The 19,107-nt window shown below is 33.3% G+C and overlaps 1 protein-coding gene across 1 annotated transcript; it reads left to right on the forward strand.

The window, feature by feature from the left end:
* Positions 1-39: 39 nt before the first annotated feature.
* On the forward strand, positions 40-19,094 carry LOC125678975 (progesterone-induced-blocking factor 1-like). Its single transcript, XM_048917801.2, has 15 exons — positions 40-780; positions 1,084-1,203; positions 1,354-1,487; positions 1,597-1,705; positions 2,822-3,003; positions 3,130-3,255; positions 3,505-3,603; positions 7,013-7,178; positions 7,839-7,989; positions 10,282-10,372; positions 10,525-10,627; positions 14,423-14,553; positions 14,800-14,884; positions 18,131-18,304; positions 18,641-19,094. The coding sequence occupies exons 1-15, from the start codon at positions 220-222 to the stop codon at positions 18,734-18,736; spliced, it is 2,328 nt and encodes a 775-aa protein (XP_048773758.1). The 5' UTR covers positions 40-219; the 3' UTR covers positions 18,737-19,094.
* The last annotated feature ends 13 nt before the right edge of the window (positions 19,095-19,107 follow it).

The following is a 19,107-nucleotide window of genomic DNA, read 5'->3' on the forward strand; positions in this document are numbered from 1 at the left end:
AAATCAAGAATAGACTTGTTTTCATCGAAATCTCGTAAACGCTTGTTTTGGACGTTAAGTTTTCCTTTGAATCATTAAAGCACATGTTTTACACAGATGCAAAACCACCCGGATAATAACAAACTTAAATAAAATGACAACTTAGTTTGTGAAAGACAAGGTTTATACCCCTCCCCCTTTTAGCCCATAGCAATAACGGTAGAATGTTATGGTAGAAAAATGGCGGCAATTGATTTATCTAAAACGTTTGATGAAATGGAATCTGACGAATTTAGTCTGGAAACGTCAGTTCCCACAGACATGACCCTATCTCCAGACAGAGAAAATGGACATGTAGAAGATCGCAGGAATCGGAAATCAAAAGTAACAAAACAATTAATAGAACGAAAACAACTAATGCATGACATGCAATTGTTAAGAATTGAATTGTCACAGAAGAATTTGACATTAGAAAACATGAAAGCAGAATCCCTTAATAAAGTAGAAGAACTGGAGGAGAAACTCAATGATGCATTGCATCAGAAGCAAATTCTTGCTGCTCGTCTTGAATCTCAGCTAGCCATTCAAGAGCAGGAGTCAAAAAGACGACAGGATGTTATCAGAGATGAGCTGGAAGAAGTTCGTCAAAGACAGAAGCATTTAGAAACAACTAATGAACGACTGGAAGAAAAAGCAGGAAATGTCCGAAGAACATTGAGAGATCTACATCTGACAGAAGATAAATATTATGAACTGAGAGGGAATAGTGAAGAGGATTTATCATTACGAGATTATGTTGCAGTAAGAATTGCAATAGCATATATATGCACACGTGTACTGACTACTGAATATTGTCCTTCAGAATTATTCTATTTTATCTTGACTGGTCACTGATATTCAAATCAAATTGGTGGTTAATACAAATTTATTTTAGAACACACTATTTTTTTAACATTGATGAATGATTCACCATTTGATATCAATAATCTTTTAAGGCTTGTAGCCTTTGTGCAGAATTCAATTTCTTTGTTTATATATACACGTGGTAAAATATTGATTGGGAAATTCTTGTCTGTGTATAGGTCTGCATGTTATCGTTTTTAGATGAAATTGTTTGAGGCAATCCATCCACTGGAAACTGAGATTGACCAGATGCGACTGAGAAATAAAACATTAGAAGATCAAAATAAATCATTTTCAAAAGAAGTATTAGAGTTGCAGGAGGTATGACATGCCATTTCTTTTTTTTACCAATCATCAGTAAAAAAAATGTTAATCTTGCTGCAAAAGTATTGAAGTTTGTGTGTTCAAATGTTTTCTTCCTGCCAGATTGCAATGAGTTTGTAAATAGCTTATATTTTTTACTGTTCTTAGAAATTAGATGCTGAGCGACAAGAACATGGTGAATTACGCATAAAATACCAAAAAATGATAATAGATTTCACAGACACAAAATCTCAAGTCAAACATGATAACTTCAAGGTTGAAAACTATGACAGAGTCAAATGGTATGTATAAAAAATTTGAATATTGATATTTTAAGAATAGGAAATATGTAAAACAACTCAGCAACTGAATATTTAATTATTCACTTATGTGCTTGTCTGTTTTAAATAGTGAAAAAGATGGATTGGAGCATGATCGTTTGGATATTCAGAGACAATTCACAGTACTGGAAGGATCACATCAGACTTTAACAAAAGAAAGAGATGATCTACACAGTGAGGTAATGAAAATGTATGGTGCCCACAAAATTAACTGAAAATCAAATGGTAGATCAACACTTGAGAATGCAGAACTTTAATTTGTAAAATTGTGCTCTTTTCAAATAGTTATACAATCTGTTTTGTTTCAATTTTATAGTCTAGGGTTGGTGTACATAATATTTTCAATACCATGAGGTATCCAATCATGGCAAGCTATAGCTCTATAGTTTTAACAAAGTCAGGGCCCCATATTGGAAATTTGAGAACCCTATAAAAATCACTGTTCTTCCATCCGTCTGTCCGTTAACACTTTTGTTGTGACAATAGCAAGTTTTCACTATAACATTTTCAAATTTTGTACAGAAATACTTTAAAATGAGAGAAACACACCTATAAATTTTGGGTTCATGTAACTTTGTATGTATTGTATATCTGTTGTGACAGGGTAATTCAAACAGTTTTCATATTAACAATCTCAATTTTATACAGAAGGAGTCGACCATAAAAGAAATAAAATTAGAGCCCCATATAGAAAATGTGGAAGCTCTTTAGGAATTGCATTGTCCATCCATCCGTTTGTTCATCGTCCCTTTTTTTGTGACACAATATCTAGAATAATTTTCAATTAAAGCTTTCATATTTTATACAAAATTAGTTGACCAATAAAGGAAGAAACCTATAAATTTTGATCATAAGGTCAAGGTAACAGTAGACCATCTTTCTAAATTAAATGCTTAGAGCTTTTATATTTTATACAAATGTAGTTGATTCTGCAGTTGAACATGGAAATGCAGATCTGGGAAAACAACATAATCACTCCTCTCTGTCTTTACAACCATTAATGAATTCTCTGCCATTAACATTAGGACATGTAATACATGAATGAAGTTCTTGACGGAATCTATTCTTGTCAAGTCAGTTTTCTGTTTGTATTAGTTGCCATTTTGTTTCTTTTAAATGATTACAAGTGTGTCCACAATATTTACTAAACTATTCTAAAACAACATGATACACTGTACTGCAAGTTATTATGATTGAAAATGGTGTTTACAAGCATTACATGTAATTTGGAAAAAAAATATTTTGTGAGAAAATGATATGATATATGTTGTCTGAAGTTGTTACTTTTCCCCCAGCTCTCTGCAGCTAAACAGTCCCTATCCTTGTTGAAACAAGACAAAGAGTACCTGACAAAGCAGGTGTCTGACCTGGCTAATAGGTGTAGTTACGCAGAGGAGAAGGTGCAACAATCTGGTCATGAGCTGGAGGATGCCAAAAGAGCAAGGGAAGAGATGTATGAGAAGTATGTCTCTTCAAGGTAAGAAAAAATGAGGGTGTCAACATAGAGGACAATTCATAAAAATCAAACCCTAGTTATAATTTTGTGCAAGATGTAAATGCAACCCTATACTAAAGGTAATTTTTTAGCTACTTATAATTTTAGGGACCAATATAAAACAGAGTATGAAGATAAACTAAGAGAGGAACTTGAACAAATAAGACTGAAAACTAATGGAGAGATTGACAGACTTCGTACCAGCACAAAAGAGATGTATGAAAGAGAAAACAGGTAAAAAATTTTAAATATTTACAGTCATATGATTAATTTTAGTATGCTCTTCAATCAATACATACATTAATGAATAATACATTGTAAAACATTTTTTTACTTGAATTCTTTTTTGTTATAAATGGGTGTTGCTTTGACTTTCATTAAGGAAGCAAATAGTAGAAGTTTATTTACATTCAAAATCTACTAAAGTTCTGAACATTCCCTACAAATTCTCCAAGAACTTGGTGTTATGAAATTGATTTGTAGAAATTTACGAGAGGCAAGAGACATGGCTATTTCTGAAAAAGACAGAGCAGTAGCTACAGAGAGGGAGACGTCCACAAAATACGAACAGCTGCTCACAGAGTATGTACAAATAATTACTCACAGAGTATGTACAAATAATTAATCAGAGTATGTACAAATAATTACTCACAGAGTATGTACAAATAATTACTCACAGAGTATGTACAAATAATTACTCACAGAGTATGTACAAATAATCAGAGTATGTACAAATAATAGCTCACAGAGTATGTACAAATAATTACTCACAGAGTATGTACAAATAATTACTCACAGAGTATGTACAAATAATTACTCACAGAGTATGTACAAATAATTACTCGGGTCACATTTAGAACAACTACTCACAGAGTATGTACAAATAATTAATCAGGTCACATTTAGAACAGCTACTCACAGAGTATGTACAAATAATTACTCACGAGTATGTACAAATAATTACTCACAGAGTATGTACAAATAATTAATCAGGTCACATTTAGAACAGCTACTCACAGAGTATGTACAAATAATTACTCTACTCACAGAGTATGTACTGTTCTACTCACAGAGTATGTAGAAATAATTACTCAGGTCACATTTAGAACAGCTACTCATAGAGTATGTACAAATAATTACTCAGGTCACATTTAACATAGGTATTGGTGTAAAGAAATATGATTTGGTTTAAATGCATGCCATTTGAGGTGAAGAAAACTGAATTAGAGTTTACAGTGTTTGCAAAATTTATTGCAACCATGAGATAGATGCTTTTCAGTCTGTCCATCTGTTTAAAAACTGTCAAGAAATGACCAGTTATAAAAAATCTTATGCTCTAGAACTGCATATGTGTAAGAAAAACTAAAGAGATAGTGATGTAGAACAGGAATGCCTCTACCAAAATTGTAAATTTCATGATCCCAAGGGTAGAGGTTCTGACTCTAGGGTTGGGCCAAATCAAATTTACATGAAAGTTTCCTGATATAAAGTAGATTCAAGTTTGTTCAAATCATAGGCCCCAGGGGTAGGGTCAGGCTACAATAATGGCCAGTCAATGTTTTACATGTGGATATGATTACCGGTATAGGAAAAATCTTTAAAATTCATCTCGGCTGTGATTAGTCATATAATATGTAAGCATGCCCAGGTAGTACAGATTCAAGTTTATTCAAATTGTGGGCCCCGGGGGTAGGGTAGGACCACAATAAGGAATCAAAGGGTGTCGGCCTCGGCTTATATATTTCAAAACAACATTTCGAGATGGAGGCAACTGCAAGCACAATAGAAAAAAAAGGCCGGAATCTGATAATTCACGCAATTTTTCTAAGTCCAAGGGCCATAACTTAGTGAAAAATCAATGGACTGAGACAGAATTTGAATTTGATCTGTAAATTATTATGGCAAAGCAATATACCAAATATCAAATGAATATTTGCAAAAACAGAGGAAAAAAGTGTGGAAAATTTATAATTTATGTGATTTTTCTAAATCTAATAACTTAGTGAAAAATCAATGGACTGAAACCAAATTCAAACTTGATCTGTAACTTATTATCTAGTACATTGCTCTGATATAACATGTTACAAATCAAGTTTGAATTTTGTATTTTTCGCAAGTCACGTCCTTGGACTTCCAAAAAAATTGTGTGAATTGTAAGTTTTTCAGACTTTTTAGCTCACCTGAGCTGAGAGCTCAAGTGAGTTTTTCTGATTGCCTGTTGTCCATTGTCTGTGCATCTGTCTGTAATTTTTTCACATTTTCGACTTCTTCTCCAGAACCACTGGGTCAATTTCAACCAAACTTAGCAAAAAACATTCTTAGGTGAAGGGCTTTCAAGTTTCTTTAAATGAAGAGCCTTGTCCCCTTCAAAGGGGAGATAATCACAAAAATGCAAAAATATGGTGGGGTCATTTAAAAATCTTCTCAAGAACCACTGGGCCAGAAGAGCTGAAATTTACATGAAAGCTGTCTGACATAGTGCAGATTTAAGTTTTTGTTAAAATCATGACCCCCAGGGGTAGGATGGGGCCACAATAGGGGATCACAGTTTTACACACAAATATATAGGTAAAATCTTTGAGAATCTTCTTCTCAAGAACCACTCGGCCAGGAAAGTGCAAATTTACTTTATAGCTTCCTGACATAATGCAGATTCAAATTTGTTGAAATCATGGCTCCCAGGGATAGGGTGGGGACACAATAGGGGGATCAAAGTTTTACATACAAATATATAGGGAAAATCATTTAAAATCTTCCTCTGAAGAATCACTGGGCCAGAAAAGTCATAATAATAAATAATTGGTACATTTTTAGTTTGCCTCTACAAAGTTGATAAGAACTAGTGTAGTCACATCCACACCAGCTTAAAGTTTACATCCAAGTTTCTTGTTTCTATAGATAAGAGTACTACACTCATTAAAACTTCTAACATAGTAATACAACAATGTAGCTAAATTATTCATTTCACACCATCTTTTCACAGTTCATTGACTTGGTTAAAGACCTAAACCTAATTATAAATTTGTCTTTTTTCCTGGTCTATTCTTTGTACCTGAATAGTAGTTGATTTCCAACCATTCCTATCCTGGTTTCCCAATTTTCTCCTTTACCATAACCTACATAGTGAACATCGAATATTGTTGCGGTTCGGTAATTTTTGCGACCGGTAGGGTTCTTACTGAGATTGATTGTACCTTGCTTAATGTCCCTCTCGAGAATTTTCCACTCATATGGAGACGTCACCAATACCGGTGAAGGGCTTTAAATTTAGGGCTATGCTCGGTGCTTATGGCCATTGAGCAGTGAGGGTTCTTTAGCGTGCCACACTTACTGTGACATGGGACATCTGTTTTTAAGGTAATCTCTGAGGACCCATGACATTCACACCTGATGCCGATGGTTTGGCGATGGAGCTGACTGAGAGTATTGGATGGCGATACATAGTTGGACTATGTATTGCTATGCAATATTCTCAAAATGCTTGTTTTATTAAATGTGGTACAGTTGTATCATTGGCTTGGAGTGTACAACGTATTGCCATAATTTATGTTTGTATTAACATTTTCTTCAGTATAATGAGTAAAGATTGGGATCGGTTTTACAATGTTAATGACTCTAAACTGTCACATGTATTTAACTTGTAATACATCTAAGATCTAGCTAATAAAAATTTCGTATTTTGATACTTGATTTTGAATTAGTGCATCTGCACAGTGCCAAAATATACTGCTACAAGGACACTTACAATATATTAAAACCTGTCTAATCTGACATGCACTGGGAGACAAAGTTTTGTCAGAAAACACAGTGTGTGGGAATAAACAGTATAAAACACAATGAAAACATGAAACTAAGAATGAAAATAAAGGTCGGAATGCCCAGTGACATGGATTACACAGGTGTTGGATGAGGCAGTTTTCTCTGTATGTTGATAAAAAAGAATAAGAATATTGCTGGTATAAATGACTGTTAGGTGAATATGTTTCATTAGGTTTCGTCAGGTGCAGATGCACGGAGACAGCAGGACAGCTGGGTTACAGAATGAGCTGAAGCTGAAGAGTTTTGAGATGGAGAGATTACAGATGGTACATGAAGACACACTACGAAACTCAAGCCAGGCCAAACTGGACATTGAGAAGCTGGAAAAGAAGGCTGAGGTAGGTGTATTCACAACTATTGCACCATAGAGGACAAGAAGGTAATTAGTCCCCTACCGATGAAGTCGAAGGGGACTTTAAGTTTGCACTCATCAGTCTGTCTCTGTCTGTCTGTCAGTCCTGCAAATCAGTTTTCCACAATTTTTGCTCTGTTTGTTCAGATATTTGTTTGATTACTTTGCCATGACAAGTTACAGATCAAGTTCACATTTCGTCTCTGTGCATTTTTTTCCTCCCACAAAGTTGTGGCCCTTGGACTTAGAAAAATAGCATGAATTATCAGTTTTCCAAACTTTTTTTGTTGTGCTTGCAGATATTCATGTGATACATGTATTTGGTACATTGCTTTGCCACAACAAGTTACAGATCAAGTTTGAATTCATCTTGTTCCGTTGATTTTTCACCAAGTTATTGCCCTTGGACTTAGAAAAATAGCATGGATTATCAGTTCACATCCAAGTTTCTTATTTCTGTAGATAAGAGTACTGCACTCATTAAACATTGATGATTGTAAATGCTTTAAAGTAGAAATAAACAGATGTACTTGTATGTAGTTTGTATGATGGAGAAAGAAACAGACACATGTACTTGTATGTAGTTTGTATGATGGAGGAAGAGAGAGTACTGTAATTCCTTTAATGGCTATGTTGCATTTTTCAGGTTCTAACAAAAGAATACTACACCCTCCAGGCTGGGATGGATAAGAAAGTTGCAGAACTGGAGGCTCACTTGTCAGAGAAAAATGCCAAGATCCAGATGTATGAACGTGTGGAAAAAGAATTGGATGAGGTTGTTCTACAGGCAGCACAAGGTCAGATAAATATTGGCAGTTTGAGTGATTATGTGTATTTTTAGGATCTTTTCATTCCATGGTCATGATTAGCAGGATGTGGACTCGAGCAAGCATTTTTGTCTTGCTGTTGCTCCTTTTTGTCTTGCTGTTGAAAGTTGCTGCACAAGTGACTAGTCTTTTCCAGTTTTTAGACCAATTTAAGATGTTATCATCTTTTCCAGCATATAAAGTTGTATGGTCTGAATTTCAACAAATTTTGTCCACCTTGTAAAAACTATTAAATCATTGTATGTACATATTTATGAAGCTGTACGACATGTCATACATTATTTCATTTGTTTTAATCAGAATTATTTGGTTTTGAATTGGTGTTTACAAATAACTGTCACTTGACCATTTCTAATACATATTCAGAAGATAAATCAAGTGACAGTCATGTGTCTAGTTCACACTTCCAGAGGTAAAATCATTGGTGGTCTATGTAAAGCTGTATAATTTGTTACTACAGTACTGTGCCATAAGTTTAAGAGAAATAAAAATATCATATGCCTCTTTAATAGTAATTCATTATTTTATGCTCTTTCAAACCTAAATATAGACAGTTGTGTCCGAGTTATATATACATCATGTTGGATTGATTGTATATTGTTTAACGTCCCTCTCGAGAATCTTTCACTCACACGGAAACGTGACCATTGCCGATGAAGGGCTGCAAAATTTAGGCCTATGCTTTTGCCTTTTAGCAGGGAGGAATCTTTATCGTGCCACACCTGTTGTGACACGGGACCTCGGTCTTTGCAGTCTCATCGGAAGAACTGCCCCATTTAGTCGCCTCTTATGACAAGCAAGGGGTACTGAGGACCTATTCCAACTTGGATCCCCACGGGATTACATCATTTTGGGATTCCCCTCTTGCACATGGGGCTATTTATAGATGTCTAACAGACATAATGAGCAGCAAATGTATTTATGAGTTACAATATTTACTTTTTAAATAATCTTCTCAGTTTTCTTTTACATACAAATGTTTTCAAGCATGTAATTAAGGGAAAGTTATACATGTAACTTTAAAACTAATTCATCTGCTTAAAAGTAATCCTGTACAAAAAGTAGTAGATGAACATCAGACCATGCAGCTTTAGATGATCAGCTTGAAATAACTTTATACAAATTATTTACAAGGACTTAAGATATTACTATCTTTAGAATAGTGGAGTAATTTTTGTTGATTTTATGGTCATGCCCACATCCTCAAAGAATGAAAACAAATGAATTACAATTAAAAAAGATATCAACTGTTTAACTTAAATTTATGTCTTATAAAACATGGTTATTTTTAGCCGAGTTGCAACGAAGTTGAACTCGGCTATTGGTTTGGTGATGCGGGCGGGCGGTTGGGCGTCAACAATTGGTTTCCGGATGATAACTCGAAAAGTTTACAATTTAATCAAATGAAACTTTGATATATTGTTGGGTACCAGGTAAGGAAGACCCCTATTGATTTTGGAGAAAAATTATCAAAGGTCAAGGTCACAGTGACCGAAAATAGAATGAAAATTTCAGGAAAATTTGGTTTCCGGATGATAACTCTGAAAGTTCAAATCCAAATCAAATGAAACTTTGATATATTGTTGGGTAACAGGTAGGGAAGACCCCTATTGATTTTGGAGAACAAAGGTCACGGTCACAGTGACCGAATATAAAATGAAAATTTCAGAAATATTTGGTTTCCGGATGATAACTCAGAAAGTTTAAATCCGAATCAAATGATACTTAAAGATATTGTTATGTACCAGGTAAGGAAGACCCCCTATTGATTTTGGAGAAAATGGGTCAAAGGTCAAGGTCACAGTGACCGAAAATAGATTTAAAATTCCAAAAGGATTTTGGTTTCCGGAGGATAACTCGAACATTTTTAATTTGAATCAAACGAAACTTGGATATATTGTTGGATACCAGCAAAGCAAGGCCCCTATTGATTTTGGAGAACAAAGGTCAAGGTCACAGTGACCGAATATAGATTGAAAACTTCAGACAAATATGGTTTCTGGACAGTAACTCGAAAAGTTTAAAACTGAAATTAGTTCTTCACAATTATAAATATACCACGTCATTCCTGGCTTTACAATGTATCCCATGCAACTCGGCTCATGCACCCCTGGGTGCATATACTGATTTTTTTATATATCAAACCATGAAAACTTGATCCTACTAAAAAGTGAATGTACAGTATACTTGAAGTGATCTCTTATATCAGAGATTGTACCATGAATATAAAATGTCTTCATTTCCAGTCATTATTCATTGTAGTTGATGACGATCAAGAAGCGGAAAAAGTACTTTTTTCTTATGGTTATGGTGCTAATGTTCCTACCACCTCAAAAAGAAGATTACAGCAAAGGTAAATTTCTAGTGATAGTCTCCATATCTATCAGAGAATATGAATTACAGAAGTATCAATTTTAATGTTTATTTGATCTTTTAAATACTCTGATTGTGTCTTTTAGATACTGAGATTGTGTCTTTTAAATACTGAGATTGTGTCTTTTACAGTGTTCATTTAGCTAGACGAGTTTTGGCCCTAGAAAAAATAAACACTCAACTTCGTCAAGATTTAGACAGAGAAAAATCCAAACTCAAGCAGCTAGCAGATGAAGTATGTTTAAGAAATAACACAGTATTTTTACCAGTGCAAGTGATACATTTGTGGTACAGTGCCCCAAACCAAGTTCAATCATTTAAAGAACTAGTGATAACAGCCTTTTGAAACCCCTGTAAATCTTGAAGAAAGGCTATATCTTCCTTTATTTGATAAATGAGATCATGTCCAATACATTTTCACTCTTTGTCTCTGATATATACAGTTATTTGGAGTACATAACAAAAAGTGAAACAATTTCTCCATTTCATTCAAATTTCTTTAAAATGCCAGTTTTATAAATGTTTTTTTCCAGAAAACATAGAGCATAGATTTTGACAAGCAAAAGTTTACTGTTCATGTGTACTGAAAAGATAAATCTATGATATGAATTCTGTAAACTTTGATATGGCCATATGTTAATTCTGCACATTTCCTTTGCAAACCTTATGCATAGCATTTAATTATGTGATGTCAATATAATCAAGTAAGAAATATTACACTTGGGGGTAATTTACATGAATATGAAATTTATATTATAGGCTTATGATAGGAATGCCTAATGAGTGATGTTAATAAAAATTGCTGAATGAAATTGACGTGTTCAAGAATTTACTTGCAAGATAAGCTCAAGTATTTGTCTTTAACATTTTCAGTTTTCAATGAAATGTGTTGAAATCTAAGTTGCAGATATATTTTAGAACTTTTGTATGGTCACTTACTAGCACATGCAAACACATGTACTGAATTTTGATCAGTGCTCCCACTGGACCAAAATTCCCTTTCGCCACTTTTTCGGGGTGCAGCGCAGCGCAAATAATCTCATGCTTTACAATTATTTAGATCATATTATTTTATTCATTACACTGATTTTAGCATTTTGAATCAGTTACATTACTTAATCATATCCAGCTATCATACCTAAACACTTCTTTCTGAAATAATAAGTTGATTTATTTGATAAATTCTATTATGGAAATCAAAACTCAGATAATAAATCATATATAAACTTCATGATGCTACACCCCTCAGTGAAAACATTGTGTACATTGCCCGAAATGCAGATGTCACAAAACATCAAGCCCAATTTAGAGTCGTATCTCAACCATTCCCTATTAAATTTCCGTTTTGGTATGGAAGATTTTGCAATTTGGACAGAATCGGATGTTTGAGCAGGTGGGGTTGACTGTAAAGCCAATCATAGATATCTTTTGAAATTTAGACTGACTAGGGTCAGAAGCTACAAGTTTAGTGTCAAAATAGAATGGGGTGCATAGTCTTATGAGATAGCATTTTTATACTGTTGCGCACTGAACTTCAAAGAAAATTATTTATTAAAATTGCTATGTCCATATCAATGGTGACCGACCGCATTGTTTATGAAATATTCGAACTAAAATCAAACACATCAAAATCAAAATCTTGTAATCAACGAGCTTGGCCGCAAAAACAAACAATTGATGTATATACATTATACACAATAATACGGCCAATTTAATTACTGGTCGGTTCTTGACATTAATGTGGAAACGATAACACAATAATGAATAAGACTTTAAATGTTAAACAATTGACCACAGCAGGGTACATTGCTGTCCAATGTACTTTATTACATAATCACCGACTTTTTTGCAGCCATACATTACCTGAGGCTATTATCTGGCCTTGTGACCAGCTCTGTGTGCACTGGAGCGACGCGAGATTTCCGGTCGCACGCGTTGACTGAATAAACAAATTTTGACTGCATAAACAAACTGGCGATAATGTGTCACTGACAGAGGAAATCACAAGATAGATTTTAAAATACAATTTATTGCAAAAAGGGATTTTCGCCACTTTGAATTTTTTTTCGCCAATTTTGAAAAAAATTCACCATTGGCGAAAATGGCGAAGCCCAGCTCGAGCACTGATTTTGATTGGATAATACTTAAACATCAGTAACTGAATTCTTTCAATATGAAATGGAATGGAAGTCATAATATAGGGGGCGAGATCAAAAATTCAATGTCTGACAAAAAACTAAATTGACATAGTTTTCATCAAGACCCCCCACCCTCCCCCCTTTAAAACTAAATATGATAAATGTTGAACCTAATCGATTAACAAGTAAAATTATACGATTATAAATAACACTCTGCATACCTTTTCTACTGTTTATTCACAAATGAAAGTGTACATTAAAACTATTAAATGCTCATTAAAATGTAATATTATCATGTGGTTTTTAACAGTCGCTTATCTTTTTTTCTTTTTCCACTAAAGTGTAATCGATGTCAGATGACAGAAATTTACAGGAGATTTTATCCCCCCTCCCCCTAACTATTTGAATTTAGATTTTTATCCGACATCGATCTTTTGATCCCCCCTAAGCAAATGTTAAGACACTTAGTTTATTGGCATGGTGAAAATCACTTGTATCAATGCAGATCCCCTTAATTTTGATTGGATAAGTCTTAATTATCTCCAACTTTCTTGTTTTTCAATAATTATACTGTAGATATCTATTGAGACTTTTAACAGATTGACATGGTTAGTTAAATGCATGCATGTTTAATTGATTTTGATTGCATAATGCTTTAACTTACATCTCAAGGAAATAAGTCAAAGCTTTACTGTTGTTAATTAAAGTGTATATTGAGCAATTCAGGGGAACATAATCAAACAAAATGGCACCACTTTGTAAATGTGGGGGCGGGGGGTGTTTGGGAAACATATGTAACTGTTCCCATTACAATTAGCACGAGTTAGTAGTTTTTCGTTCCCGTTACAATTAGCACTATTTTTCATCCCTGTTACAACTAGCACTAGTTAGTACTGTTTTCTTTCATGATTATCCATGAAAGTATGACTTTGACCATGAGAATCTTCTTCTCACCATAGGCAATATGTGTATATCCATCCTTTAATCCTGTCCACAGGGTGCTGATGGATGAGCAGACAGACAAATACACTACACCATACCTTAGTGCAACCCTTCTATTGTGTATAAAGTCTGACTGTCCTAGTCTTATTGGTACTGTTTCTACATGTATTTTGTTTTGTACCTACAAAATACAAAATGGGCATTGTCTGTCATCTTTGTTTACAGTTAGAAACTAAAGTGCAAGACCTAGTTGAAAGTGATTAGAAACACAATTTTTTCGTTGATTATAGATTTGAATTATTTAAAGCACTGAAATCGAAACTGGCTACTAAAGCTTACTGAATGATACCTGATCTATCCTCTTTATTCATAGTAAGAGTGCAAGATATAGTCAAAAGTCATTCATTCATTAGGCGATCAAAAAATAATCAATCGTATAAATTGGAAATTTCCAATCTAAGTTTGGTCTGATGTCAGAAAAATCAAATGTTATATTCACCTCTACGGCACATTAGGATGAACAGGATATTTAATTTTTTCTAGTTTGTTTGGTCAGTCGATCAGAAAGTTTGGAATTATTCTCTTAAATTAAATTGATCGAGGCAAAGCCAACATTAAAATGTTTCTTGGATAGATAATTCCCAATATTAACTAGATCTAAAGTTATTATTTTATTTTATATGTCAATATTTACATTCCTAAATTTTCTGTTTGATTAAAATGTAAAACTAGAAAATGTTCCGATTGGGTGGTCACTTTGCCCAATGATAACCAAGTTGACATTATCTGAAATTAAACTTTAATAAATTTATAATTTTACACTGGTGCACAAGACAGAGTTGTACATCTATTGTTAAGACTGGTATATTTACTGTAATACTGTGGTTTACATACTAATTTTCAAAGCTGTATAGTTCATATACTTACTTGCAAGTTTGATTTATTTTCAGCTTAAAAACAGTAATGCAATACTGGACCAAGCACAGCAGCCATATAATTACTTAATCGAAAGAATACGTCAAAGAGATGATGAAATGAATAAGCAGAAGGAACACATTTCTAATCTCGAGGCAGATGTACAGTGAGTAGACACAGAATTTAAGCAGGTCTATTTTGTTGTTAAAGATGTTGTTATGTACATGTTGTAAAAAATAATAATTCTATCATAAATGGCTTCTTTTCATCCATTATTGGAAATTCAGAATTTTTATAAAAGGAAGTGCTTAGTTAAAATTATATAACCAACATCAGATTAAGAAGTGATGCCAACTTTTGGAGAGGTTTTAAAATGTATATTTTCTGATTTATACATTTTTGTTTTCCTTAGACAACTTGAAAAGGAGAGAAATGATCTAGTCAGAACAAAGAATGATATGTCCCTAGATTTAGAACGCTTGCTAAACCAAAAAGAGGTTAGTCTATGATATAGTTGTGAATTTCAAAATCAAAGAACTTAATATTGTTTAGACTTACTAGTAAGGTATTTATATATATTATACACGTATCAACGCTTCACCACAAGTTATATCCCTTGTAAGCTATCTTGCGGTGAAAAAAATCTTACTTCCCTACATTGACCTTCGAAATTTTCTGATCTTTAACTTTGACATTTGTTATTTTTTCATGCAGTCAACTGCAATAATGCCCCAGAGTGGGGGTAATCCATTAACTTGTATGAATAATAATAATTAACTATAATTCACTTTTGTGACCTCTTACATTTGGTAGAGTAAAGATGGAAAATTTATCTATTCACCAATTGACCTTTGGCTGACCCCACAAAGGGGGATGATTAAAATTACTAGTTGATAGGTGTATTGTACTTTAATACTAATAAGATGTTTTATATATATATATATAATGTATGTATTATGATGTATTTTGGTATGGCGATCGTGTCTGTCTGTCTGTCCGTCCCACTTCATGTCCAGATTGTAACTTAAATACTATGAAACTTAGAATCATCAAACTTTTCCAGCAGATACATCATGGGTAGAGGGTGGGTCGCACTTTAAAGTTAGGTCCCTGTGACCTTTGATTAACACGATATGTCCAAATATGACAAAATCCTCTCCGACTCGTAACGGGACAATTATTTGGTCTAGAATCATCAAATTTGGTCAGTTAATGCATCTTAAGAAGAAGGTGTGTCGCGGCCTTAATCAAGGTCACTGGTACCTATAATTAAGATGATTTGACCATATATGGCATAACCCTTTTTAGGGCTCATGTAGATATGAGTACTAGCATCAACAACTTTGTCAATTTGTGCATCTGTATAGAAATGTAAATTATAGCTTAAAATCAGGCCATTAAAACTTTTCAAATGGCAAATATTTTTTTTTTTTTTAAAACCAATGTGTTAAGGGAGGTAATCCCTACATATGTTAGAGAGTATTGCATTTAAGGAGGTACTCTAAACATGGATGAAAATATAAATATCAGCAATATTTGCCTATTCATTTAAAAAAATCATCGCCTAGCTGAGTAGCTCAGTAGGTTAGCACATGGACTACTGAATTGTAGATCGCAAGTTCGAGTCCAGCAGGGTTTTTTAATTTTTTTCAGATTGCTTTCTACTAAAACTGCATTTTTTGACTAAATAAAGTAAATTTGAAAGTTTTTAATTTCAAAATATCATTGTACATATCCTCCACTGTTCATCCATATCAAATTTCTCTGGTGTAGCATACCTTCATAGCCCTGTTCAATAATCATTACATCAGGAAATACACTTTTTTCATAAAATATTGCTACATAACAATTAATATGAATACTTATTTTGTTTCTAACATTAATGACATAAATATATGCAGTATTGTACTACAAAATTTGCAAAGACTTCACAAGCATGTTACAGAATAGATAGAGGAATTGTCTCATAGGAATGATTATCTAAGCTGATGGTGTTTCATGTCTGTCCAATATTAAAGGGACTGATTCATGATTTCCCCCAAAATTTTGTTTTTCACTTTTAATGATCAAAATCTACTGTCTAATGTGTTTGTAAGATTTCACATGAAAATTAAGGTTATACATTATCACAGAAGCTCATTTTAGAGAGTTTATTATTTGTTTTGTAAACAAAAATTGCGGTATGCTATTGTTTACGAAATTTTCAAAAGAAATGGATAACGATCTAAGTTTATTATATCTTTCACATTTTAAAAGCCTTATTGGGGTAAATTGTGTCATCTAAAAGTTAGAATTTGTGACTATGCAAAATTAAGATGCTTTATATTTCACCTGTTTGTTTGTTTACATAAAAAGACCCCGAGTCTTTGTTTACATAACACAGATTTAAGACTAAAATATTGCTTTTATTCTTGCATTCAGAAGGTCAAAAGTTTGGCTGTCAACATTAAATGAGTTATATTTTTAATGTTTAACATCAAAAATAAAAAATATTTTTATCAAAAATCGTGAACCAGTCCCTTTAAGATTCCATTAGTCCCTTGGGAGTAAGCCATGGTGTTTCAGAGTTCAGCTGGAGATTCAAAGATAATTTTGATAAGAGCTAAATTACATCTGTCCAGATAAAGATTAATTAATGAGTATAATCTTTGTGAAACCCAAAATAAGTAATTCATACCATGTGAATTTTTTTAATCTAAACATATGTAATAAAATGAAAATATGTCTTGGAATATTTCTGTAGTTATTTGAACAATTCAAGGGATATATTGACAAGTCAATTACAATGTGCAATAGACACATTACAAAGAATAATCTGGATTTTACCTCAGACCTAAAAGCAAAGATATTGGTGCAATCTTTGCACCAATTAAGGTTGACATGATTTTGTGTCATGAACTTTTTTATCTGTTTATAATGAATAAACATCTTACAGGCATACCATGTGCCGTGGCGGTCAACTTTCTTATTTTTTTAAAATCTGAAGTACACTACATCGCGTCATACAATAACATCACACGGGCTGCAAATATTGAATTAACACTAATTTGATCTAGTGCAAGGGTATGCCCTCAGAATTTTTTGCATATGGTAAGGTGGAATTCAGTATACATTGATGTTATTGCAGCACAAATCCCATTCATGAACTTGTTCGATCATTATTTGAAGAAAATGATACCGGTCTGTGCATCAACGATCATTACACTTGAAAAATTTGAATCTTTGTTTACTGTATGCGATGAACTGAAAACATTTGTGCAGTAACAGTGATATTGTGCAGAGAATTCAGCATAGTATAGCATTCTCTAGTTATATTGTCTTAATTCATCTAGTGTATGTCCTTGTTCTGAAGCCGTTTTATAGATATTGCTTGTTTTCCTCTGTAGTAAGCAATAGATAGTCATGGTGTGATGTCATAATCAAACCTACACAGTGCATGTTATGTACAATTAATACTTATGTGAACACGCTCAGAATATGAACAAGGAAAGATTTAATGGATGATATGTATTTCAATCTTCTGATTTGCCTAGTAATACCCTGTATCTTTTAGTAGTGAACTGATGTGAGGTGGTGATGTAGTATGAACAATTTGTGAATATGGTATTATACATTTTTGAATACTTCCAAGCTCCCAAGCAATAATAGCTTAGCATAAGAAAATGCAAAATGACTCATTTATGAACCAACCAGTTTCTGTCTGTCTAATGAGTTGGTACAATAATTATTTATTGACTTTTCAGGAGATGTCTGTTATGAAGCAGGTGGTGATGAACTTGTCCAATCGTCAGTATGGCGAGAAAAAAACAAAGTCGAATGACCTCGCCAGACCAAAAAGTCCATCCTTATACAAACCATTTGGATCCTTTGAGCCACACAATGAACCAGAAGTAGTGAAACCTGGATTTATAACTGTTGTAAGTGTTCTCTGTTTTTGTTTTCACAGGTAACAATTGTAAATGAATACAGTATTACTTATCCCCTGGCAATGGGGTCAACAAGTGAACAGGTATTTAAAAAAGACATCAAACTTATACATGTAGTAAGAGTAATATTACTTTGTTCTTTCATATTCTCAGATCCACCATGAATTTTCTCATTACAAGTCTAAAAAATGCTTTTAGATTTGAAAGGAGGACATGCTTATGAAATGAAATATTTCAAAGAAATCATTGATCAACATATTGTACAATGGAAGACCTTGAATCTTTGTTGAATACACTTTTCTGTCACTTTTTTTTTTTAAATTTCAGACAAATGACAAATCCCATTGGTCCAAGAAACTTAAACAAAAGAACAAAGAACAGTCCACAAAGTTTTCTAAAGTGTATGCCACTGCTAAATCCTGACTTCAACATATGATGAATAAATATATCTTATTTTTATCAAGGGTTTTTGTTTTCAGTATTTAGAGACAAGGATTTTATTGATTAGAGTATTAGTAATGAACTGAATGTACTAGTTGCATCAAGATGCAAAACAAGGGGGCCCACCTGCTTAAGATCTGGAAAGCTTTAATGTGTTGGATGGAGTGAATGTCACACATATTTGTGGGATTTTGTGTAGATTAATTATGAATTTAGGAGTCAGAACAAAATCATGTTTCGAAACATTACTTTAATGACTTTGTCAAATATTCATGTATAGCTTAATATAATGTAACTATTCTTGTACATGTATTTAAGAACATTAAATTTGTTAAATTTAGTTGTGTGGCTTC

Source organism: Ostrea edulis, chromosome 2, assembly GCF_947568905.1.
Source record: "Ostrea edulis chromosome 2, xbOstEdul1.1, whole genome shotgun sequence".
Taxonomy (NCBI): domain Eukaryota; kingdom Metazoa; phylum Mollusca; class Bivalvia; order Ostreida; family Ostreidae; genus Ostrea; species Ostrea edulis.

Coding starts and splice junctions, on each gene's coding strand:
- LOC125678975 (XM_048917801.2), top strand. CDS start 220: ATGGCGGCAATTGATTTATCTAAAACGTTTGATGAAATGGAATCTGAC. Junction 1,204..1,353: donor AAGTATTAGAGTTGCAGGAG/GTATGACATGCC, acceptor TACTGTTCTTAG/AAATTAGATGCTGAGCGACA. Junction 1,488..1,596: donor AACTATGACAGAGTCAAATG/GTATGTATAAAA, acceptor TGTTTTAAATAG/TGAAAAAGATGGATTGGAGC.